Below are 27,863 nucleotides of genomic sequence, written 5' to 3' on the forward strand. Positions count from 1 at the left end.
TAGGACGGATGCAGCTACCAGTGACTAGCAAATCCATAATGCAAGGAAGCAATTGAGGTTCTGTACTACAGGAATACTTTCTGAGGTAGACAGGATACTATGCTAGCCCTGGGTACACAAGAGTTTGCCAGTACCTGTGCAAGGCAGCACTAAGACCTTGAAACTGTGTAGATGCCATTGAAGCTGGCTTTTGAGCACCATGTTTGTTCATCATACACACAAGCACCTGGAAAACAAGAATATTAACTAAAATTTATTGCCAGTCGCAGACAATGCCCATCTTTTAAGTGATACTCATATCTTTAGAAAGGAGAGTGTACCCCACCCCCCATGATGTGGGGTGCTCTGCCATATAGAATGGACCAACAGACTCACATAGACCAAGTGGAACAGTTCAACAAGCTGCTGGGCTAAAAAAGTGCTTTGGAGAAATGAAAGAGAGCACTACTCACTAAACACATGTAAGATATATCAATTTATTTGGGTTATCCAGAAAGCAGGAGCCTATCCTGTCACTGCAACCAACTGAACTGGAGAACCAAGCACTGTGAGGCAGCAATGTTAATAGCTGCACCAGTCTTCCATCCTAGCATGTAGTATTATTTTATTAATTTTTTTACTAAAATAAAAGATGTTCATCATATTAATCACTGTTGCAGTAGCCTTAGTTATATATGGATTATATCCTGCCAAGGATATAACAAACAGCTAGCTTCCAAACCTTCAGGACACTTTCCACATGCACAAACTGTCAGGCAGCTTAAGATGAGCTGACCAAAAGACAAATTTGGCTGTGAAGCCCTTCAGAGTTTTTCTGCTGCCGAAGAGATTGTACCTCTGAGGCTTTCGAGGATCGATGTTCAACTTGTGCTATTCCTTTGCTGGAGAGATAAGTTCCCTTTGGGAAAAAACTTCCATTTTCTTTTTTGTGTTGCTGTTTTTTACCTTCATCTTCAGGAAAGTTATTTTAAATCTAGGAGTGTTGTGTTTTATTGAATTGTCACGAGACTGTAACATACTTTCAGACAAAGCATTCATTTTTCCTGTCAGTTTAAAAGTGGTGTAAAGTAACGGAAAACATTTTTTCTGTGGATAAATTGTGTTTGTTTTACTTTTGTGGGGCAGACATAGTGTTTTAAAGCACTTTATACTGTGTTTTCTTTTTGTCAAAAAAGTAACTTTTGTAGACTGGTATTGTTTACCATTTGCTGCTTGTCTTTCCCTGGAAAGAGGTGCTATTTTTGCTTGACTATGGTCTTCTAGCCACAAAAAGAAAAAAACAGCCTTTTCCACCACAGCAGGCTAGCAATTTGTCTCAGCCACAGGTGGGCGACTCTGCTTTTGCCATTTCTTGTAACTCAGTCCACTCATGTTTTACCTCGGGTCTCTCTGGTGTAGCACCTACAGTCACTATGAACCAAGGGTTAGCCATATCCTCTGTGGTTGTTAGAGTCCACTCAGTGAGCAAAGGAGATCCACTCTTGTTGGTCCTGGGAGAGGGAACAGGGAAAGTTTCCCTCTTGTGTCAAAATGCTGTGCCCATCCCGGGGGAAGCCACAACTGCCATTAGTAACACTGTTGGTCCCATTTTTCCTGTCAAAAAGAAACAAAACGCAAAGCATGTTTCAAGTCCTCAGTTTTCTTTGGATAAGAGTAGTTTACTGGGTCTGTCTCAGGGTTTAACTCAGGTTACTGATCCTTCTTGTAAAGTAGTATCTGGTAAAAGAAAGAGGGATACCTCTTTTCCTGAAGAGATTCAAGATTCTGAAGCTAAATAGGAAGATGTAAGGACAGATCCAAGGTTTTTTCCTCAGATTTCTGATTTAGGCTCAGAGGACAGCTCAGTTTATGATTCTTCTTGTGGGGATTTCGCTTTCTCTGAGACTATTGTTAGAATGTGCCAGTGTTTTCAGTAGAACACTGAGGTTTCATAGTCCCTCAGAAAATATTGTGAGTTGTTACAGGAGGATTTTCCAGAACCTGCACCCATTTCTCTTGTCCTGTCTGCTTTAGAGGATGTGAATGTTACTGCCTGAAATTTTACTGACAGGCAGCCATCTGTCCCTAAAAAGGCATATAGAATGTATAAAGTTCCCCAGCCTTTTACATTTTTATACACTGTTCTCAAATATGACCCAGCAGCTACAGCTTTAGTTGATTCCATTGCTGATAAGCACCTAGTCAAAGTCACTCCTACTCTTTCTGGTAAGAATGGGAGCAATATGGTTTACTATTGTTTGTGCAAACAACATTCTATTGGCTGCAACGTGCCGAAAAACAGAATAGCGAATGCACAAGCAGTTTTGCACCAGATAGTCGACTCCACTTATGCAAATGCACAACTGCATTCGCATAAATGGAAATTGACTATCTGCATGGAGATGGCAGTACAGTGGGGAGTGGAAATTCATCCACATCCCCACTGTAGTGCGATCTCAGAGTTAGAATATATAAGTAGGGGGTGTGTGGGGGGTGCAGCCCCCCACATGGGTGGTGCAGGGGTGCTTGCCCCCCTGCAAAAACATGATAGCTGTATAGGAGTTTGATTTACATCAGCTTCTTTATGGCTATCATGTGGTGGTTTCGACAATAATGTCGAGTCAAACGCGTCGAGCATTTGGTTCGACATTGTGAAAGTTATTTTTTTTTACTTTCTGTATTACCATTGATTTATATGAATGGAAAATGTTTTTCCATTCAAATAAACAATAGTAAAATGAGCAATATTGTTAGGTAAGGGGGAAAAAGTGTATACTTCTGCAACTTTGATTTTTAGAATTTTGAATTGTCAGGCTCATATGTTAAAGTCTGTCCTAACTAATTGTGAGCATATGAGGAATATTTTATTTATAGTTTCCTTTGTGAGAAAAAAACTATTTAAATAACTTTAATTTCTTTTATTGCACAGGTCACTTCTCATTGTTTGCAGTGCATGTATGGCTGTGTTGATACTTCTTCCAGGGCTGTGGCCACTGCTACTGTTTTGAGGAAGTTTGCATGGCTGCATTCTCAGAACTTCCCAGAGGATGTTAAAATGTGATTTTAAATTCACCTTTGGATAGAGATTTAATTTTTGACCTCTATGCTGCACTTTTGTTCTTTAGAGCGTTCGCGATTTTAAACTTTTGGTTTTCTAATATAGACCTGAAATGGCAAGGGGTCCCAAAAGAAATCCCAGACCTCCCCAAGCCAAGGACAGTCCAGCAAGTCTGAATGACTGCTCAAGAGATCTTGTGACCCAAGGCAAAGACCAAGGGCCTGTAGCTGACCAGGTTTGTGAATGACTGTATGTTGGCTGCTGTCATTGACCCCCCAGATGAAATTAACATACTGCAAGAGGGTCTCACAGCTGCAAATAACCAAGTCATGGCCTTAAGTTAAACACAAAAAAATGTATTATCATACCATTTGGCAAAAACACGCCCCCCTACTGATTACCACATCAATGGCAACCCCCTAAGCACACAACCTGTGGTGAGAGACCTGGGTACTCAGGTTGACAACAATCTCACATTTGACCATCATGTGGCGGCAGTGGTCAGAAAAGCCTTTTACTTGGTTCATCTCATAAGTAAAGGGATTGCATCCAGAAAAAAGGAGGTTATTACCTCTCTGTACTCCTCCCTCATTAGACCTTTATGTATAATGTCCCGTTTGGTATCTACTTCTCCAAACACCTGCACCAACTGGACAGGCCACAGAAATATCTCACAAAGAGAATCCATGGCCTCCAACACCTGTCTTATGCTGACAGGCTTGTATCACTGTCACTTTATTCGGTATCATACAGATTGCTCAGAAGTGATCTGTTTCACCTACAAGGCAATATTGGACCTGCCCTACTAGAGATGCTCCATATCCATAAGTCTAACTCCTCGTGCATTACCCACTCGATAGGCCTAAATCTAATATGAAACATCAACAAAACCTGCTGGAGAGACAGGTTTGTCTCCCAGAAGCTGCCCCCGTCTCTGGAATAGACTTCCCATACATGTCAAACAGAGTATCTTGCTGACCCTCTTCAAGCGTAACTTTGATGAGTGGATGGGAAACCACACATTTATCCCAGGGGTTCCACCTTTGTCCCTCATTGACAGGGGTGACAAATGCTGACTGAGGTTTCTTTTTTGGGGATAAACTATTGGCTAGGCTTGTAAGGGCCCCAGGGCCATTAGCCTAGTAACCTCCTATGATCCTATGATCCCTTCCACCCTGGCCCCTTTTTTCTTCCAGTAAGTATGAATCTCTAGTTTTCTCTTTGACAACTAATAGTTTAAGATAAAAAGGTTCTGAAAATCATTTATGAAGATTACAGATGGCAGCGGTCATTCCTCATCCTCCAGATCAGACTCTTTTGTTTCCACTGGTTCTTCATCACATGCTGTTCCAAGGAGTGATAGACCCAGTTCCTCCTTCCCAGGTGAAGAAGAGCTTTTTTTTTTTTTTCAAGGATGTTCCTAGTTGGAGACTAGTTCTGAATCTTTCCTAAACCTGTTTGTGATAGTGCCCAAATTCAAAAAGATGTCTCTTCACAACCTGTTACTTCTTCTTCCTCTTTCACATTTCCTGGTAACACTAGACTTAAAGATTCAGCACATTTATATTCATCCAGACTTCAGACGTTTCTTAAGGTTTTGCGTGTCTGGATCACATTATCAGTTTTCACCAAGAGTGTTCACAGAGTGTCTAGCTCCAGTTATACTTCATTTCAGGCTACAGGGTATCCACATTTTCCATATTTAGATGATTTGCGTATCTTTTCAAAGTGGCAGGAATCTCTGTCTTGGGTGACAGATCTCTTACACAAGCTGGGATTCCAATAGAACATTTAAAAGTATTTCTTGACTCCTTCACAGAGGACTGTGTTCCTGGAATGTCAACTACACATCTAAGTTCAAAGAACTTTTCTTCCACATGAAAAATAGATGTCTATCTAGATCTCTTTCTAAGTTTTTCCACTCAGATATTGGTCACTGCAAGGAAATGCCAGTACCAAGATCCTTTATATTTTCAAATCCCTGTGCTGTGGTGTGTCAGAAGAGAAATCATTTGTTGGAAACAACAGATATTCTTAAAATGAGGTCTCCTCTTCTCTTTCCATGCTCCAGAAAAGTCAGTCACCACAGAGATTTTGGACTTTGCTTGGTGAGCAGTTTCAGGAAGGATAAAAGTTCAGTGGGTGTGGGACACCAAAGACAGATGCAAGCACATAAATATCAAGGAGATGCTTGTCCTGATCAAAGCACTCAGCATTCTGAACCTTTTTTGGTCCCCAGGACCTCTTCATGTAGTTATAGGGGAGTGCTACAGAATCCTGAAACCCCAAAATCCTGAGACCAAAATCCTGAAAGTTCAAAATCCTGAAAACTCAAAATACTGAAAACTCAAAATACTGAAAACATACAGGATACCAACACTTACTATATTCCAGTACAAGTACAACAGAAACATATTACCCTTCAACTATATGCAGGAGGGCAAGCCCCCCCTGCACCCCTCATGTGGGGGGCTGCACCCCCCACACCCCCTGCTACTTAAATATATCAACTCCGAGATTGCACTTCACTACACTAAGTGCAGTCTTAGAGTTGATATATTTAAATAGCAGGTGGTGTTGGGGGTGCAGGGGGACTTGCCCCCTTCTTACACTTGTAGAATAGTAATATAGTTTGTGTTTTATTTCTTTCTGTATGTACTTGTGCTGGAATATAGTAAGTGTTGGTATCCTGTATGTTTTCAGGATTTTGAGTTTTCAGTATTTTGAGTTTTTAGGATTTTGGTCTCAGGATTTCGGTCTCAGGATTCTGTATCACTCCCAGTTATAGATAATACCATAGTCACATAATGCATCAACAAGCAGGGGATCCAGGTTCTACCCTTTTGCAGACTAGCTATGTTAGCTTGGGATATAGCTTCACAGCGCAATCTCACTCTGCAGGCATCCTACATTCTGTGAGCAAACCTGTGTGGCAGACAATCTGAGCAGGACTAAGTCAGACCCTCACAAATGGAAACTAGGTTAGGGGGTCTTCCAAGATTTGATCCATTTGTGGGGGACTTCCTCAAGCTAACCTTCTTTCCTCCTCTCTGAACAATCATCTGGTAAGATTCTGTTCCAGGACTCCATCAAGAAGGACTGGAAGACAAATGCATTTTCTTTTCCTTGGACAGGAATGTTTTTTCACCCTTTCCACTAATATCCATGTACTTTTATAGATTCAGAAGGAATTCCCCTAAGATCACTGTGGTGACTCCCTTCAGGCCCAGACAACCATGGTTCTCCCTTCTTTTGGAAATACCCAGGGGCAATTACCAAAAGCTTCCTCACAGACTGAATGTATTCCCTCAAGAAGAGTAGTTTTTGGTACATCCCAACATCAATCAACTTCAACTGACTGCCTGGATAATAGGGTTTTAATTCTTTTTAGGCACCTGTTTACTGAGGTTGTGAAGCAGGTATGTATGGAGACAAGAAAGCTTGCTACTAAAAAATCATATATTAGCAATTGGAAAAGGTTATCTAGTTCATGCTAACAACATAACCAGCACCCTTTTGAGGGTAGGTGTTCTCTGGTTTTAAAATATTTGCATGAGTTGCTATCCTATGGCCTTTCATAGTCCTCTGTCAAGATTCATTTGTCTTCTATTTCAGCATGTCTGCCCATGGATCCTTCTCTTTCAATCAGTCTCATGCCAAAATATTTTTGAAAACCTTTTTCCATAAGAGACCTCCAAGAAAACTGGTGACTCCTCCTTGACTTCTTAATTTTGTGGTAGAATAGCTAACACTTGCTCAATTTGAACCAGCTAATCTGGCTGACTTGAGGTTCTTAACATGGAAAACAATTTTACTGATTGCTCTGACCTCTGCAAGAAGGATATCTGAGTTACAAGCTCTTGTGTTGAGTCAACCCTATCTCATTTTCTATAAGGGTGTTTTTTTTAGAACTAATCCTTCTTTTATGTCTAAAGTGAGATCCAAGCTTACTTTAAGTCAAACTATCCATCTCAACACTTTCTTTCCTGAACCTAAAAATTAGGGAAAGGATACTCCATACCTTAGATGTTCTCAGACAACTCAGCTACTATCTTGGCAGAACTAAATCTTTCATATCTTCAGATCAATTATTCATTTCTTGTGAAGGTGAGAAAAGAGACGACCTGTGTTAAAAATGGTTGTCTAAGGCTATGACATTCTGCTATACTCACGATAACAAAACTATTCCAGACATGGTCAAGGCCCACTCCTACAGGGCTTTGGCATCATCTACAGGTTTTGGAAAGGTCTGGATTCTAGAAGTATTCTAGAAGCTGCTACTTGGTCCTCTCTTTATACTTTTACAAAGCACTATAAGTTTGGTTCCTTCTCTAGGTTTAGATCAGACTTTACAAGGACTGTTCTCCAGAAGCTCATAGATTCTTCTTCTTCCACCTCCCAAATGAGGTTAGCTAGGGTAGCCTACCCATATAGCTAAGGCTACTGCAACAGTGATCAAAAAGATGAACATAGTACAGTTCTGTAAATACACTTACCATAACAGTAGATTACTGCAGCAGTAACCACGGCCTTACTCCACCTCCCTTATTTTTTGGTGTACTTTTTATGTCACATTGTGGACATTTATTTTTTGTTGTTCCTAGCTTTGACCTTTCAGAGCTCAGCCTCCCTCTATCTTTTTGGCAAGAGCAGAGCAGTGCAATAAAATGGAATCACTACTAAATACCGAACGCCCAAAATCACGATGCTTAAAACACCAAGACCACATGCCCAAAACCCCACAATACCGAATATGTAAAACCGCAAAATTCAAAATCGCAAAAGTTACACAACCAAACAGCACACACACACACCTTCCCACCACAACCAAGCAATGCATCCTACACTAGACATAGGCAGGGGGGCAAGCCCCCCTGCACCCCCTTACTTTATTATTCTAACTCAGAGATTGCACAAACAGACACACAAGGCAAACTCACACCCACACATTACAGTCCCTCACACACACACACACACACACACACACACACACACACACACACACACACACACACACACACACACATACACACACACACACACACACACACAACACACATTTACACACACTACACCCCTCACAAACACACTTACGCACACATACTTACCTGAGCCGCAACACCAGAAGCGCTAACGCAAAATCCCTTGACATCGGGATTTTGCATTTCGCGCTTCTGGTCTTTCGGTAATGCGGGGTTTCGGTCATCAGGTCTCAGTGTTTTCAGTGTCGGGATTTTGAGCATTCGGTATTTCATAGTGATCCCAATAAAATTGATGTTTCATAATTATTTTTAAGTAAAATCACAAGTTTTTACATCCATAACTTGTTAAAAGTGCTCAGTTTCTGTTTTATTTATTTCTTCAAGGTGGTTTAGCAGAAAACTAGAAGATATGATTTAGTCCTCATTTCTGGTAGAATAGCTAGGAATCCTGAATATGTACATTCTACCTCATTTGTGCTTGTTGCAGGGGAAGAAGCCCTCAAGGTGTTTAACATTCTTGCCTCAAGAATGGGATAGAGACAGAACAGTTAATATAAAATATGTGAATTACTGTGAACTTAGGAAGAACTTGCTGCTTATTTTATCATTTGGTCTATACTAGAGTATAAGGAGCTGTATAATCTATACATGCCTAAGTTACTGGGCTAAAGACTGTGAAATTGGTGAATTTTCTGACTCATTAGTATGAAACACAACTAAGTGTAATCAAACAATGGGTAAGCTTTTATTTATTCACTTATTTTTTTTTTTTTTACTGGACTAGTCCCACTTGCCTAGTGGCATCTTTTCAGGGGAGACCAGAGGAGGTATTTATACTACTAGGGGAAATTTGACCAAGGCATTGAGAAACTTCCCCTACTCTTTTCCATAGGGGGACTTTGTGTGTGTGTGTGTGTGTGTGTGTGTGTGTGTGTGCGTGTGGCACATATTGCTTCCTACTTCCAGTCCATGCATTAAGGTGGCTCAGAGAAGCAGGAAGCTACCACAAGCAAAAATGGAGGTCATACAGCAAAATGAGAAAATTAATCTTGATTGTGGTGCTTTTAATTGAACAGCAGAGATGTTTATTTTGTTGGAGAATGAGTCAGAAGCCAAGAATAGTGTGAGAAAGGAATATGGTGTGTCAGAGATGGAAGGAAAGGCAGTCGAGCCTTTTCAAATTAGTAGGAAGGTAGCAGAAGTAGTGGAGATAGATTTGGAAGAGATGTTCCAGCAGAAGTTTTTTGAATACAAGGATGTAACAAAGGATTGTATTGTTACAACCCTCCAGTCGGGAGGGTTGCAGGATGATATATTGTTGGAAATGGTGGAGGAAAGTGAACCAGAAAATGGAAAGGATTTATCTTGGGGAGAAATGATTGACAGAATACAGAAGAAAGAAGGGCAGCAGAGTGAGGAGACACAGACAGAGAAGAAATCATATGCTGAGAAGGTGAGAGAAGGAATATGTGGTAAGCAAGTAGAAGATATGAAAGTTAGAAGAAAAAGACTGTTTAAGGTTCAAGTTGAAAAGAAGGAAGATGCTCCAATGTATAGATACAAGGTATGGGACAAAGTTATTAAGACATTCGGGATTAAAACAAATGAAGTAAGGACATTTATACATATTAATAAAGAGACCTTTTGTGACATTATTTTCAAGACTGGGTAGATGATGGAAAGTTTATAGAGGAATATGAAAAATAAAGAAAAAGTGTTCACCTTGGAACTTATATGTACTTAAGCCCTCTTTTAGGGAAACTAAGAAAAATTAATATTCAATTCTGAACTGAAGTTGAAAAAGACACTTTAAAAATGCACTTAATAAATCTAAGAAATGATGTGCTGAATTTAGCAAAAGTGTATGATGATAGAGATTTATGGACTGCAGCATGGGAAAATTATTGTAGTTCACATATTCCAAATGTTATTAATGTTGAAGGAGATAGAGGTTTGGTGAGATATTGGGGACAGCCAATGACATGCTTTTTGTGTGAAAAAATGGATAATTAAATTAACAAATGTGAAAAAAGAAAATGTTTTATATGTGGGGGGGGTTTAGGACATGATATAAAGGATTGTTGACCTAAATGTTATAAATGCAAAAATGTGGGACATTTTGGTGGTGGGGGGGGGGGGGGTAGTATGAAGAAAAAGAAAATGAAGTAGTATCAGATAAAACAGAGAATGTAATAGAAAAAGGTAATAAGGATAAAGCTATAGGAAAGGATGTAGAAGAGAAAAAAATGGAAAAAAGGCTAGCAGTAATACCAATATGGAACAAGTAACTCAAAAAATAAAGTGAGAGATGATTTAAATACAGTAAATGTTGAAGAAGAAGAGTCAAGTTTAAGTGAGAATAATGATGCTAAATGGAATATAGTTAGACAAAAAAAGAAATTCAATTGGAAAAAGAGTGAGAGAAAGGAAAAGGAAAAATATAGAAGACATAAAGAAAAAAGAAAGGGAAAGATTCAATACATACTATTATTTAAAGCAGAATTACGTGTTAAGGTTTGTCAATAAATGTGAATAGTTTTAAAAAGTTGGAAAGAAAGATAAGGATTTTGGAGTGGTGCAAAAAGTTAGATAGTGGTGTTATTATACTAGAAGATACTAGATTTTTGTAAAAAAAAAACAGAAAGATCTCAAACAGAAGTGTGGTGGGGAAAAATGCAATATGAAATTTCAAGAAAAAGACCTGTCCAGGAATACTTGTGTTATATAAAGATACAATTAAAGTGTTAGATGTTACATTTGTTGTTAACAGGTAGAATTACTATTATTGACATAATATGGAGAGAGCATGTTGTGAGAATTATTGCATTATATGTTTATGTTATAAAAAAGGAGAAGGAAGAGATGATTAGAAAGATAATACAACATGTAGCAGTTAATATGGAGATAATTTTAGTAGGGGATTCTCATTGTAATTTAAGAGAACCAAACAAAAAGGCTTATGATGTTAAAGTAGTAAAGGACATTATAAAACATGGAAAATTAAAATTGTGGAATTTAGAGACTTGGACATATAGAAGAGGGGAGAAAAGAACAGAAATAGATTTTTTTATTATCGGAACATTAAGTGGCATTTGCACAAGGAGTATTACTGACAGGGTTTTCAGAACAATAGGGCAATATGGGTTATGGTAAAAGGAAATGATGATTATATAAAAATAGGGACAGGCATAAAAACAATAAATGAAGTAAAATGGGATGATAAAGGGAGAAAAGAGGTCACAAGTTTATGGCAAGATCATGTTGAAATGAGAGAATTTTACAAAAATTGGTCAGAATGGTGGTTAAATTTTAGATTAAAATATACAAAAGGTTGTATGACATGGGAAAAAGGGAAATATATAGGGAAAAGAGGAATTATATGAATTTAAGTAATCATATGGCTGAGTATATAGAGAAGAAAGATGAGAATTTCTTTAGTAAGGGACAGAAACTATATGAAATGAATAAGAAAAAAATAGAGCATTTATTTTATAAACAAAGTTATTTTTTAAAAGGAAAAAAGAAGAAATTGCACCATATTTATGAAAAATAATCGAAGAGAATAATAGCGTAATAAATAAGGGAAATGAAAAAATCATCAGGTAAGATACGTAGCACATGAGCAGATTTTGAATATAGTAAAAGAATATATTAGGACAGTAATTAAAGAACAGAGAAATAAGATATGGAAGAAATGGAAGATATATACATCTTCAGACAAAGAGAATAATGATTTAGAAAAACAGATTCAATAGAAGAACTAGAACAGGTAATAAAAGGAATGCATTTATATTCTGCAGCAGGACCAGATGGAATAGAATATAAGATGTATAAAACTCTGAATTTGGAGAAAAAAATGGTTTGTAAAGGTATTAAATGAATGGTTAGAGAAAGGTTTGTTGTATAAAGAGCTGTGTGGAGGTATCATCAGATTTATATGGAAAAAAGGAGAGAAGGAAGAAGTTCAAACTTGGAGACAAATTGTATTAAATAATACAGATTATAAGATTTTTATGAAAATATTACACAAACGGATGGAAGGAAAAGTAGGTAAGGTTGTAAATGATTATGTGTTTCTAATAAAAGGTAAAAACGTTCAAGACTTATTATTAATAATTAGGGAATTAGTAGATGATATAGTAGTTAGAAATGCTCAGGCAAAAGTGATGGTAAGAGACTTAAATAAAGCATTTGATTCGATACACCATTCAGTATTGTGGGATATATTTCATATGTATAATATAAGTCAAAAGGATTAAAACTGTGGTTATGTCAGCATACAAGTATAATCTAGTAAAGATTATGATAAATGAATGGTTGAGTGATGATATAAAATTAGAGAATGGTATCAGGTAAGGATGCCCATTGAGTGGTACATTATTCACACTAGTAATAAACTTAATATCAATGGAAATGAATAAGGACATGCATGCTACTAGTTACATTTCTAAGGAAGAGATAAAAATGCCCACATTGTTGAATTATGCAGATGACATTATCATTATAACTAAAAATGAAGGTAGCATAAATCTAGTAATAAAGCAGTTACAAGAAGATATTAAGGTGTTTGGGCTAGTATTAAATAAAGATAAAAGTCAAGGCTTAGGTTTTTGAAGGAAAGATTGGTGGAGTTGAATTTAATAAAGAAAAAATTAAGATCCTAGGAAAAAAGCTTTGGGAAGCAAGACATTATAAATTCTGTATGGAAAGAAAAAAATAGAGGAATTTAAAAAATGTGTCTGTTTTGGAAGTCTTTTAGGCTTTCCCTTAAAAAGAAAGTATATTTAATGAATTCAGGCCTGTTAGAAAGGATTATTTATTTAACTAGTGTCTTTAGTGTTCCTTTAAATTAAGACAAGGGTGTATGCTATATAATATTTGCTTTTATATGGGGATCAGTGTTAAACCCTGCAAAAAGTGGTGTTATACGTACATAATGCAAAAAGAGGTTAAGAGTTAATAAACCCTATAGCATATATGTCATCCTTAAATTTATACACAGTAATGAAGAGTTTAAGAGATAATGAGGATATTTAGTAATGAAAATATTAAGTATGAAGTATAAAATGGAATGGTTGACGTTTTGTAGTTCTAAAAAAGGAGGAGCTGTTGTAATAACAAAACTGAAAAATATCAATATAAGATTATAGATTCATAGGTTGGTACTAGGCTATTGGCCCTAGGGCCTATACAAGCCTAGCCATAACAATTCCCTGGCTATTTCTTCCCACAATATTTACTTACTTTGACCCCTGTCTAGCAGGGTGACTGATGTGATCTGCGGGGGGAATTTCCTATCTCCCATCCAATCGTCAAGGTTCCTTTTGAAGACGGCTAAAGAAGCATTCTGCTTGACATGTATGGGCAGTCTGTTCCAGAGTCTGGGGAGTCTTTGGGTCAGGAACCTATCCCTCCAGCATGTTTTGTTCATTGTGATGACAAGGTTTAGATCCCTGGAGCATGTGGCTCTGAGGGATTGGGATTTCTTTAAGTGTAGCATGTCCAATGGCTCTGGGTGTGACATGGCCTTGTATGTTAAGCAGAGATTGCCTCTGAGTAGACAATAAGCGACACAGTATAGCTGGAGTTTTTTTAGATGGTCAGCATAGGGCCTCTGCTTTAGGCCTGTGATTCTTTTAGTGAGGTATTTCTGCAGCCTTTCCAGTTGTTGGAGATGTCTTGAGAGGTACATACCAAATGGGGCATTGTATTCTATAATGGGTCTAATGAGGGATGAGTACAGTGGGACAATGACCTCCTTTTTTCTGGATGAAAAGCCCTTAGTGATGAGGTGTACCACATAGAAGGATTTCCTGACTGTTGTGATGATGTGGTTATCGAAGGTGAGACCACTGTCCACCTGTGTTCCTAAGTCTCTTATCACACTTTCAGTGTTTAGTGTACTGCCACCTATGTGGTAATTCATGGGTACATGTTTTTTCCCAAAGAGGATAACTATACATTTCTTCGCATTGAGCTTGAGCACATGCCTCTGGCACCAAGCTTCTGTTTCTGTAAGGCCCTTTTGTAGAATATTCACATAATTTGGGGATTCAATAATTCCACAATATAAGGATATGTGACTCTATTGAAATCTAAATCTCATGTACCAGGTGTAGTTATATATGCACAACATTAAGAAGTGCCCATTGCTTACTGAGTTTTGTAGAAGTTGTGGCAAAAAGAATAATTTTCCAATGATGTATAAAAGGAAAGACAATAGTGTTCAGAAGAATTTTCAGGTTATGCAGCAATACAAGAAAACAAGCTGTAGGCACTTTTAAAGCAGAGACTGATACTCTACAGTTTAAAAATGAATCAGAGGCATTGCAGCATGATAGCTAATCTGACTGGCACAAACTTCTCACAATTAATAAAAGAGTTGAACTTAAATTAGATATTGGTGTTGAGTGCAGTGTAATGTCTGCAGATACTTTGTAACCTTTGGTGTAGCATGCACATCACTGGATCATTGCTGCTATACCATAATGCAAATTAGGTTATACTTATGTTTATTTCTTATTGTTGTAAAAATGGTGGGGCATGTAGTATATGCATGATACTCTTTCAAAATATTGGTGCCTAACTATGGAAAAGTGCCTGTTATATCGTGTAGCTCTGTCTCTCTGCATGTCAGTATGCAGTCACAGAAACAACCTCATGCAGACTGGTAGCATCTGCAACATCTTTGTTATTTATGAACATCTTGACAAATATCCAAATGCTGCACTATCTATTCCCACAACCCCCCCCCCCACACACACACACACTAACTGTATAGTACAGGAACTGCCAATACCTTGCCACAGATGTCCTTCAATTGCTACCCCCTTGTTGTAAGCCTGCCAATGTCTACTTTTTCTTTTCTAGGGAGTGTTAACAGTCCAAACACATCAGAAGAGGAGAGCTGGTCTCAATTCATTCCATCTGTCTACCAGTGACCAGGATTCCAGCATCAATGTTGCTGTTTAAATCCATGTTAATGACATTGCAGATGTCAATTCAGCCTCTGCAACTTCTGTTGATTGTGGAGACTCTGCTGTGGGGATACTGCTCCAATAGCCTCATTTTTTATCACATGTACATAATACAGAAATATTTTTGGGACACTCTGACACAACAGTCTCATCCCTGATTGCATATGGGACTGAGACTTTTCAAGCATGACCTAAGAAGCACATATTACAGATGCATCCATTCTGTAATGTTCTGCATAATCCAAAACAGAGTTGTGGTATGTGTATGGGGAAGGGAGGGTGGGGATCCTGTTTTGTCACTCAGTGGGCACAAGGCCTAGATTCTCATCTTGAGTGGGGCTCCAACTCATTACAGGATGTGCAGACATGCCCTCACTCCTATTTTATGCCTTAGGGATGTAAGTGCAAACTGGAGCACCCAGTGGAAAACCCTGCTATAAAGAGGACATGCAGTCTCTGCACAGAAGGTAGACCAGATGAGAAGCAAATTTATCAATCAAGAGCTGTAAGGCAGAAACACTAATCTATGTTAGACTCCACACTAATCAATCAAAATTATCATCTATTTTGTTTGGCACCTATGATTATGCAAATGGTTTCCTGGGGAGTCAAAGGCAATTAACGGAAATTAGGACATTTATTCCATTTGCCTTTCTTGCTTCACGTATACTATGACTAGGCAGTTTATGCCACCTCTTAACATCTTTTAGCACTTCACTGACAATCATATCTGTGTGTAGCTTAAATGTGAGATTTGGCTCTACTCAAATGTCTAGATATTTGCAAGAAACCACTTTGCATAGTCATAAGGGCTAAGCAAAATAGTTGTAAATTTTGTTGGCTTAATGTGGAGTCAGACAGATTCTTACCTGTAAATTCTCCTGTTTTAAGTAGGTTTCATCTTGCATGATCCAGAATGCTCAGTCTTTTAGGTAAATGGTAAACCATTAGAAAAGACCTGCTACAAGGCCATATCTCCTTAACCATGCTAAAAGACAAATGTGGTCAGTAGCTTCAAATTCCCTTTGCATATCCTCAGAAATAGCTGGTATGAGTGGTTCTTTTCTATATTTATATAGATACAACTCTGTGCATTGTATCCATTTCTAAAGCCATACTTTGAATTACCTAGAATATCATACTTGATAGATGGTCTATACACTACCTTTGTATTGATTTTTTGCTGTAGAGTGTAGATTTAAAATGGGTTTAAGTTACAGAATATAGGTGGTTTGGGTACTTTTGGTATTGAAATGATTGATGTGTGTTTAAGAAGATGTGAAATGTACTAATGGTAAAATATTGGTTAATAATGTGAGCCCAGGCAATTATGGGTGCTCCATTCTAAGAAAAGTGAGGTACAGATATCTGTATATGCAGGCAAGTTTCTCCTATAATTTACTTCCATTTTAAAAATCAGATTGTCACATACTGCCTTAAAGTAGGAGATATTCTTAATCCTTAACTTATCCTGATTAGGCTGTGGATAGTGCTTAATGACTTTTATTACTCTGCTCAATGAGGTCACCACCCCTGAAATGTGGTCAGTGTCCAAATAGCTTCGAAAACTCGAAAACTTGAAATGCAGTACTAATTTACTAAGTTAATTGCAAGTCCTAGTGCTTTGGTATCTTCTCATTAGATGGTTGTGCTTTAAATGAAAATTCCACCCATGGCTCCATTTTCCTCTTACTCAAGGTACTCACTCCAGCATATACCATACCTGACCACAGGGTCTTAGACATGAATGTGCAGCATGTAATTGGATCAGAAAGCACAAGAAGTGTAGGCAATGAAATAGAAAACATAAATGCATATAAGAATGGTGCAAAGAACCAAACAAGATGTGGAAAAAAGGTATGCTGGCATATGAAGTGAGAACAAAATGGTAGAAGCTGTGCAGGATGCAAGCACTGGATCCATCATTTCATGCATGTCTGTAAAGTGGTACAGTACTTAGGGTACCTCTAGCCTCCTATGGGTGTTGGTGGCACTGATTTGAACAACTGAGTCCTGTATGAAAAAGCAGATATTTCTGATATTTAAATACAAACATTTTAAACTTTCCTCTACATTTTAATGAAATGTAATATACTGCATCTGAAACATCTTTATATAATGTAAAACAACATAATTAACACAGTAAAATGAAAAAAGTTCCATTGCATTGGCTGATGGTATTGTTTGCCCAGCATAATTGTATGTGTCTATAACAAATGCATCACCATGGTCTTCTAAAAATGTGGCGGTCCTAGCTCTCAAAAGTTTAATTGTCATGTAAAGGATAATAGATGTGATCTTTAGCACACTGCAATTAACTGTCTGCTGCAACAAGGAAACAGTTTAAGCAGTCCTATGACATATATTGTGTGTGTGTTTATCAAACTTATCACCAAATATCACTAATAAGTCAGGGGATACAAAAGAAAGGTGAATTACTTCATTATAGTACAGTTATGGTAAGATACCAATGGATGATCATATTAAAAGAAAACTTAAAAGATCTGTTCTTAAGCTCTCTGGGGTTGGTAGAACATCTCTGTTTAAGGAAGATATTGTTTACGTCTCTGCTAAAATTAAGACTCAACTTACTTCTTCTTCATACTGTCCTCCTTTCCAGAAGGGTGAAAGGATAGAACTGTGACAACTGAAACGCCAACAATACTAGCTGAAAACCCTTGTTAATTCAATGCCAAAATACTGTAGCTTCTAGCAAATTAAGAGAATCAAGATGGAGGCAGCTCATTTAGAGCTCACAGTCCTGAGTTCTGCTCTTCACTGCTTATTTCACCTGAAACAGCTTTTGTTAATTGATATGAACTGATACCAGAATCTCAATGATTTAGCTCCTGACCATTTCTAATCCTAGCTGCAGCAAGAATAAACTCCCATCACTCTCCCTGTCCTCAAGAATGGTTGCCTAGTATGCACTGCTTTCAACCACTTCAGACATGGTGTTGGAGGCGAAGTCCAAGCATTGCAATTCCACTGCATTGGGAGACATGGCTTCTGCTTCAAGCCTTGAAGATTAAGAGGAATGTTTGGCTTCATGATCTGGGAAGTGACCATCTTCCTTTAATTTTTGACTACAGATGGGGAGATTTTAAAATGTGCAAATAGGGAATAAGAAAGATAAAGAGCATGCTTTGAGCTATAGGTTTACTATTGAATTGGTGAAGTGCCTGTGGTCGACTGGCATGTGGTCAAAAGGTGGTTTCCAATGGGCAGAATGCCGAACCAGAAAACATCAGCTACACTACAGTGAATGGGTAGTGTAGGTCGATTATCTGAGTTTGGCATTGTGAATGGAGATCACGGTTTAGTGAGGAACAGTGAATTAACCCATTTCCTCACTGTAGTGTGATCTTGGAGTTGGTATATATAATTTGCAGGGGGGTGGGGGGTACCAAGTGTCTTGCCCCCCCTTGCAAAATAATAAAATACACATACCATTGACTGTGGAATGTCATGGTACATTAAGCTGCATAGCATGGGTGACTGACATCACCTCCTGCTATGTCGAATACATCGAACTACAGGTGTTGATGTATTCAGTTTCGACTTGGCTGCCTTTTGATGGTATGGATTTGGCATTTTGGGTTGACGTGACCGGTCGACTGATGCAGTTTCGTCAATTCAATAGTAGACCATATAGATATATATATATATATATATATATATATATATATATATATATATATATATATATATGTATATATGTATAAATATAGATATATAGATAGATATATAGACAGATATATAGATACAGATATATATGTGCACTTTCTTCCTAATGTATGTGTAAAGCTTCTGTTTGTGTTACTAGATGTCTGTTACAGCTGACAGAGAGAGAAACAAGGCAAATTACAGTAAATTCTTTTCCTATCGTTTTCATTTTAGGCTGTAAGAACCTTTGTGACTGAGTGGGGAGACAAAGCAGGGGCATTGTTCATACAGTACACTGTGAGTAATACACATCACAGAGCTAAAAGACATGGCTAAGTTACTGCGATGGCTGAACCACTACCTCGTGTATATGTCTTCAACATATGTAACACGATCGACTCTTATATGTAGTATTTCAGTGTACTTCTGCTTCTCATTTGTATGTTTGCAGTTTTTCTCCCTCATGTCTTGCATATATTTGCAGATCATCATTGCATTTTGGACATCTTCAGCTTTCTAAATATTAAACAAATTTTCCAGTTACCTGTCAAGAACAGCTACTTGCTAAATAAGGAAATCAACTTAATTCATCTGAAGACTAAAAAAAGCAAGGCAGAAACATATGGTCTTGATAGATACTTGGAACATTCGTTTAGTATTTGCATAGCTGAAGTTTTCAGTACACGTGCAGCAACGGCAGTACATATAAATATGATCATTAATATTTATCAATTGACAATTGGATATGCTCATTAACAATTATCAAGATGACACTGGTGATGTGTGGATATACCCAGTAATATTCATGAAAAGATGGCATTAGTTATTACCTCTGTCTGAGGATAATTTAGATTTTACATTCCATTACATACTGTCTTGCTGAATACTGAAACAATGTGATACATCCGTGAGCAAGTCAACACAAATGTTTAATTAGGTTCTGTGCAGTACATTGTTTCTGTCTATTTCCATGGATCAAGCAGGCAAGCTTGCTTAAAGTGGCACCAAGTATCATTCTTCTAACTCAGAGTAAATTAAATTATAATGCTATCCGGTCTGTTTATGGATTGCAACCTGTTTTGCATTGGTAGTTGTTCTGATGTCTTCTTTTTCTTTGCAGTATTGATGAAAATGGGGATTTGCAGTACTTGATAAAGTGGAAAGACTTGTGTTATGAACAGGCTACGTGGGAAGCAGATAATAATGAAATCCATAATTATGACATCCACAAGCAGGCCTACTGGAATCACAGGTGAGAGATGCTGGGCTGGAAGCTAAATGCCAGTGTTGTACTGTAGCTGTTACTGGGTTTTGGGAAATGGTGGAATGGATAAGTGTTTTTGGATGTATATGCAATGGATAAATGTGTTTTGGACCTGCTGGATTGACAGTGTTTAGATGTGAAGTGCTGTTGAGAGTAGACATATTTCATTGCTGATGTTGGGAACCTACTTGCATGCTGCAGATAATGTACTGACATCCATGAGCAAGCAAGTGATACATGCAGTGCCTGTTGTTATTTATGATCGCATTTGTCTTGTGAACATGGTATTACCGCATACATTTTGTCCTACATACCTGGGTTCTACTTCAGTACTGTGTGCGGCTGTGAACCAGCTCTTTAACCAGAGCAGTGCCACAGGGTCACTTCTGAAAAGAGGTACCTATGGCATAGTGGGTCTTAGCCATATTAAATGAGCAGACAGGCAATACACACCAGACTACTCAGATTTGTTATGGAGTTTGGCTGTCACCTATTTATACCAGTAGGATGTTGCTAGGAACAGTGAATAGAGACTTCCACTACTGTATGATATAAACTTGTAGACATAGACTACTATAACAGTCTATACATACTATCAATCAGAATTTCTTTTTTGCCTCATTGCTTGTCTTAACTGCTTTAAAGATGCTGCCAAGAAATTTCATAAGAAAACACATAGGGAATGTTGGGGGATGGGGGGCACTAGTCAACATACAGCAGCTCACTTTCTTTTTAGTTTTGCAAATGGATTGTTATTTTGAATTATTCTAGCTTGTAGAGTTTCAGACATTAGTCCTGGAAAGAAATTGGTATAGAAATTTAATTATGTAAACAAGCCTTCTGGTAATTATGAACAACTATGTATTTACTAATATAAAACAAGCATGCACCCAGATTGATGTACAACTTGTGAAGGTTATGAATTAAAACTGATATTTTCAGCAAGGATTATGAATCCTGTGAATGCTGTACTACAGTACTTAACCAACACTGTCTGACTGCATATCTCCTTAAAATGGCATCCACTTGGTGGGTTTACTGTGCAAAGTAGCTCTGAATTGCATCAGTAAACTTAGTTTGTTTCAGATACCTGTGGGGCACCTTGCCATGTACACCCTTTTGATCAGAAACTTCCAATGTGGATTTTGGCTTTGTCTTACAGGTCTCATACTGATAGATGTAACCCATGTGATATTGAAAAGGTTCATTGTTAATTTGTATATGCTTTAGAACTGTATGAAACCTCACAGACTTGTGTAGAACTTTATTTAATGCAAGACCCACAGAGCTAACAGATCTGTGGACTGACAAACATTTTTAACTTCTTCTCCTTACAGGAAATTTATGACAGGGGAGGAACACCAACCACTGCAAACTTTGGACTTGAATATAAAGTCGTTTGAGTGTCCCCCAGAATATCCAACTGTAGTAGTAAGTCAAGGAGCAAAGTTACCAAAACCTTTTTTTAATGTTGCTACTGGGTTTCTAACTTTAGATGTATGATGAAACAGCAAGGTTGCTCTTAAGTTCTCTGCTAAGATGCAGGAACATTTTTTTCTATTGGTGGAGATGGTTTTGGGTTTGAAGGAAGAAAAATATCTGGATTACTTTATTTTACCTTGTGGAAATATTTATGGGCGGTATTTCATCTGTATTTTTTGCAGCAGATTAGGAAGACAAGGGTTGTTGGACATAACAGTTTAAATTTCTATCGGTGACTGAGAGAAACAAAAAAGAATCTTTGGGTTTGTATGGAGCTTAAGATTCTGTTTTATCTGTTATGAGGAAATTGTTTATAATAATAGTGTTGAAGTGCTCAGCTGTGTAAACTGGAGTCCCAAATTTTATCTAAGCTCACTCTAATTCTTTTTGTACTTTGTGGCCTAAACAACATACTTAACTTCTTTTCCCTTCGACTCTTCCATGTTACCTGAATGCTAGTGTTGCAGTCAGACTTCACCCATAACTCCAATGTAAAAAAAAGAAAACTTTCCATTGTTTGAGAATGTAATTGCCCTTGCAACTGGATAAATATGAATGAATTGGGTATTTATATGGATCTTAATGTGGGGAGGGTCTGCTTTGAAAGCTTATTTGATAATATATAATTGTGTTAGTTCTTTGAAAAGAATTATGGGAGGAAAGTTGTGTTTACTATATGTGAGTTGATAGTTGTTTGAGGTTCATTTCATGATTTTGTTAGATGGCAGTTAGATGAAAGAGTATGTTCTGAAGGTTTAAGTGGCATTGTTAAACTAAACTTCTTAGAACGGCTATATAATTTCTATTAAAAATTCCACTTTCTAAATGAGCTTACAACGCTGAACTTTTCAGTGAGATTCGTTTGTTCCAACTTGTGTGAATATGTCTTATAAATTATTCAGTCTTTCAAACCCAATGACCTGCTATCAGAAGAGAACTTTTAAGTGGTACTCTGTAGACGTTGCTTAGGAGAGCAAGATGTTAGATTTTTTTACTTTATTCTAATGTTCATGTAATTGCCCTGGGAGTGACGCTATAAAACATGTGCACTGAATGAGAAGTGTGGTGCCTTAGATATGCAAGTGTAGCTGTGTAGAGTTTGGTGCCTCACCAAGGTGAGATAAAGGAATTAGTCTAGTGTTTGCATGTTTACATGCATAATGTTGGATGCTGGTGGTTATCCTCGATATGGTTAGTACTAGTTATGATGACTTTAGTACTAATTTGGATGGTTGACTTGGTGTCAAGTAGAAGATGGTACAATGCATGAAATGCACAAAAAAACTGATGAGTAAAAACAGGCAAATAAGTAAAGTAAATCAACAGACATTCTGCATTCTAACATACCAAATGGTATGTCCACTTTCTTAGTTACTAACATGTATCATTTTATTTTCATTCAGAAGTATGAAAAGACAAATTCTAAACCTTGGATTTTTATTTCTGTGTTTTTTTTTTGTTAACTTTTCTTATCTGTGCAGTCTTTTCTGTTTCACTGTGATACATTTTGCAAAGCATTGTTAAAAAAATACATTACACTAGTATCTTGAACCAGGGAGGAATTTGTCTGGTTACTGTATATGTTTGTCTAGTTCTGCAGATTCCTTGTAAATGCATTAGTGTATTTCTATTTTTTTTTCCCACACTAACTGCTTTCCCACAACTGACTGTCAGCTGCTACCAATTCCTCTCCTTGTTCGCTGGATCTATTGGGCCCACTGTAGCCTCTCTCAGGCTGAACCTGACCCATGTCTAAGGCCAGTGAGGAGATGAAGGAAACTGATGCAGTGTCATACATCTAATGGAGAGTGTGCCTTAACTCCTCTTTCTGTGGCAGCTCTGTGAGTTCTGCAATGGCTGCATTCAGGAAGTGCATGCATGATTACGCACACACATGCAACCCGCTAACCAGATAAGTGCTCACCTTGCTCTTAATTCTGCTGTTAATATGTCTAGCCAGCCTTTCTTCCCTCATAATGGGAGAGCTGACATCATCTTCTCACTCCCTATCTCCCTCCACCCAGTCCCTCCAGCACCTGGACCACAAGTCGAACAGTGGTCTTCTGGGGCATAGTCAGAGCTTTATCCATCTGTACCATGTGGCCAGAATTATTTGCATATCGATGTTACAGGCAAAGCAGTGATATCATCCCCTTACCCCTTAGCTGTAAGCGAAAAATCATTAGAATAGGATGGTAGGATTTAGCATGACCATTAAGTGTCGATTATAGTGAGCTGATATAAGATGTGAATAATATAACACAAACATACCTATATGGATGGTTACCAGTTATGTACCACAAGGGAGACTTAGGAGTTTGCTACTAGTTTTTTTTTTAACATCTGTTTAGTGTGTGCAGCTCATAAGTTTTAAAACAGTTCTGTGATTGAGTATTTTATTTAGTCGATCTCTGGGGATAAGTCTAGCAGCTAGTATAAAGGATTAAAGTTAGGAATTGTCAAACTGCTCCTTGTAGTTCAGATTTTCATATTCTAAGTCTCCAGTTGTTTTCTGTGTGACACTGAGAAAATTAGTTGACCAGACAGTACTTTGGGGAAATTGAGCTAAGTTCCTCAATGGTCTCATGGACTGCTTCCCTATTTTGCCTGTACGATGCATGCAAACGTGGCAAACGAAATTGGCAAGCTGATACCAAAAAGGATTACTGCAGTTCAAAATTAACATACCTCACCTTCTAGCTGACAGATAGCACAGTCTTCCCTGTTAATCATTTGCAATCTAGCTTATTCACCCATTTGTCAGAAATCGATCACCTAGGCGTTAAGTGCCACAGTGCAGATTCATATACATAAAAGTCCACTGCAGTCTGTTTCATACTATGATTACTTTTTATATTATGGAAGGCATACCTTGCATACCTCTCAACTTCTTAGTGCAAGAAATCTGGACAAAGCCTAAAATAATGGGGGGCAAAGGCTGAAAAATAGGGACAAATTTTAAATATTGTCCTTATAAACCCAGAAGGTTGCAAGAATAACAGGATTTGTGTTAGCGTGCATTTTCTGAGGAATATGAACTCTGAAACACAAATGCATGTCATTGTTTAGTGACTTCAATCCTAAATGATTTGCCAGAAAAACACAAATTGTATGAGGAACAGACTAAAAATATGAGGCACAAATCTGGATATTCTGCGAAAACCTGGACAGTTGTGAGGCTTGGTATCTTGACAACACAACTGTAGAACACTGTATCAGCCAGGAAATCAGAAGCTCGTGGTTTGCTGTTTGGAACCAGACTCCTTTATGGACTATCATAACTACAATATAGCAACTTTGTGGTGGATTAGGGACCCTGTGCTCCTACCTCTCAAATGTTTAGATTTTCACAGAATGTCTATATATTTGCCTCATAAAATTTGTGAATTTTTAACAAATCATTGAGGACTTAAGTCATTAAATAATGACAGACATTTGAGTTCCACATTTCATATCATTCAAAAATGCATGGTAACACAACACCTGTTATTCTAACAACATTTTATGTTTATTAGAGCAATATCTAAAATGTGTTGCTATTTTGGGCCTCCCCACATTATTTTTTGCTTTGCCCAGATTTCTTGTGCTATAAGGCTGAGAGGTATATACTCCTGTAGTCACATCTCCCCTCCTAACACCACATACAGGTTCTCTTGTTTAGTGCAATGTTTATCCTCATTGTACCAATAAACAGGCTGTATCACCCACTGCAGGGAAGGCTGGAGCCAATCACAGGGCAGAAGGGGAGAAGGAAAATAGCATGCATTACTGGTGGATGAATATCTCATTAGTAGTCCATTGGGGGGTGATGTTTATTACATATGTATAGGCATGCCATTATATTTATTGATTAGTGCATATTCTGCATCTGTTGTAAATTACTGCCTGTCATATGAACATAAAGACTCTGCATATGATTAGTTTCTGTAGTTAATACAGTGAACAAGTGTGAACATTCACGTATCTATCAGCTACATATTATCTGTAATTCACATTCTGAGATGTGAACTTGCATGTCTCCAGCATCACAAATTATCTGCATTTCAGACTTCTCAGGTGTGAATTTGCACGTCTCCAGCAGTCACATATTGCCTGCATTTCTCCCTTCTAAGTTGTGAATTTGCATCAGTTTCATATTGCCTACATTTCACACTTTTAAGGAGTGAACTTGCATGTCTCTAGCATCACATATTACCTGCATTTCACATTTCTGAGATGTGAACTTGCATGTCTCCAGCAGTAACACACTACCTGAATTTCAAACTTTTGAGGTGTGAACTTGCATGTCTCCAGATGTCTTTCCTATATTATTTGTATTTCTCACTGCTGATGTTGAAAGTAGAAAAGCATGACTTTAGCTACCATGAAGTCTTACATTTTGAACCTTACCCTGTATGAGCTGGAAAAGCACTATTTACTGGGAGTGATACTGATATACTGAGAACACTCATGTTCAAACAAAACATTAGAAACATTAAATATATGCTGCATGCACGTATAGGGTTTGGTAATATCTAAACTGTTACAAACATGTCACAATATTTTATCACTGCCAGCTTTAAGACCTAGGATCTCATCACTTTCTGGGTTATAAACGTACTAATTAAACATTTACATGAACTGTAAAATATCCACGTGCAGGTAGAGACAACAGCCAAGAGTATCCACAGTCTCAGTCGCTTCAATTACGAGTTCCAATGCCAGTAGATTGTAAAAATATATTTAATCAGCTAGCAAAAGTTAGCGCTTTCACCATAAAGGCTTTCTCAAACTACAAAGCTGCCATAGAAAAAACGTCATTTAAATATGTGCAGGACAAAGCCGATAGGTTTAAAATTAATTAAATGCATATACTAAATACAGCATCATTAAATCATTTAAAATAGTATACAATCATTATAAATTATACATCCATAAAAATCACAATCCACGCTAAAACATTTGAAGCATACAACACCCTAAATATATAAAAAACAAAACTAATAATTAGTGTCTAAAAAGTCTTCTCTTTCTTAGAAGTGGTTTCACTTGTGTTCTATCATTTAGTCCAGGCTTCTTGTCCGCTCTCAGCCTGACTATCCATCTAAGTTCAATCTCTTGTAAGTGGACATCTACATCCCCACCTCTAATATCTGACAGGACATGTTGCAGGACACTAAAAACAAAATAATGTTCAGCACCCATACTTTTAACATGTTTTGCAAGTGCATTGTGTTCGGAGCCAATTCTAATACTATAAACATGTTCCCTGATGCGCTCCCTAAGCTGCCTGCACGTCTTACCTACATAGAAAGACGTGCATGAGACGCACCGGGCTAAGTACACCACATTTGTAGTTGTACAAAATGTATTTGTCCTAAATTCATAGTCAATCCCAGTAGTAGGGTGTGTGAAGGTCAAACCTAAATCCACATGTTCACACTGATTGCATTTACCGCAAGGCTGGGTATTAAAATTACCATTCCTTGGATTTAACGTCCTACAAACCGATCTATCACAGAGTTTATTTTTTATATTCTGTTTATTCTTGTATGTAAAACTGGGATCCTGTCCCACTACACTAGATAATTCTTCATCCAATTTCAAGACATCCCAATGTTTCCCTGTGTCTTGAAATTGGATGAAGAATTATCTAGTGTAGTGGGACAGGATCCCAGTTTTACATACAAGAATAAACAGAATATAAAAAATAAACTCTGTGATAGATCGGTTTGTAGGACGTTAGATCCAAGGAATGGTAATTTTAATACCCAGCCTTGCGGTAAATGCAATCAGTGTGAATATGTGGATTTAGGTTTGACCTTCACACACCCTACTACTGGGATTGACTATGAATTTAGGACAAATACATTTTGTACAACTACAAATGTGCTGTACTTAGTCTGCCTCATGCACGTCTTTCTATGTAGGTAAGACGTGCAGACAGCTTAGGGAGCGCATCAGGGAACATGTTTATAGTATTAGAATTGGCTCCGAACACAATGCACTTGCAAAACATGTTAAAAGTATGGGTGCTGAACATTATTTTGTTTTTAGTGTCCTGCAACATGTCCTGTCAGATATTAGAGGTGGGGATGTAGATGTCCACTTACAAGAGATTGAACTTAGATGGATAGTCAGGCTGAGAGCGGACAAGAAGCCTGGACTAAATGATAGAACACAAGTGAAACCACTTCTAAGAAAGAGAAAACTTTTAGACACTAATTATTAGGTTTTTTTTTTATATATTTAGGGTGTTGCATGTTTCAAATGTTTTAGCGTGGATTGTGATTTTTATGGATGTATAATTTATAATGATTGTATACTATTTTAAATGATTTAATGATGCTGTATTTAGTATATGCATTTAATTAATTTTAAACCTATCAGCTTTGTCCTGCACATATTTAAATGACGTTTTTTCTATGGCAGCTTTGTAGTTTGAGAAAGCCTTTTTGGTGAAAGCGCTAACTTTT

The 27,863-nt window shown here is 37.6% G+C and overlaps 1 protein-coding gene across 1 annotated transcript in view; it reads left to right on the forward strand.

Moving 5' to 3' along the window:
- LOC122804031 (chromodomain-helicase-DNA-binding protein 4-like) overlaps positions 1 to 27,863 on the forward strand; it is a 198,978-nt gene that overhangs the window by 49,483 nt on the left and 121,632 nt on the right. The window contains exons 4-5 of the mRNA XM_044073708.1: positions 19,783 to 19,914; positions 21,264 to 21,357. Of these exons, the coding sequence (XP_043929643.1) occupies positions 19,783 to 19,914; positions 21,264 to 21,357 (226 nt within the window). The remainder of the gene's footprint in view (positions 1 to 19,782; positions 19,915 to 21,263; positions 21,358 to 27,863) is intronic.

This window comes from Protopterus annectens, chromosome 6.part0 (genome assembly GCF_019279795.1).
Source record: "Protopterus annectens isolate FY-2018-M chromosome 6.part0, PAN1.0, whole genome shotgun sequence".
Lineage (NCBI taxonomy): Eukaryota > Metazoa > Chordata > Ceratodontiformes > Protopteridae > Protopterus > Protopterus annectens.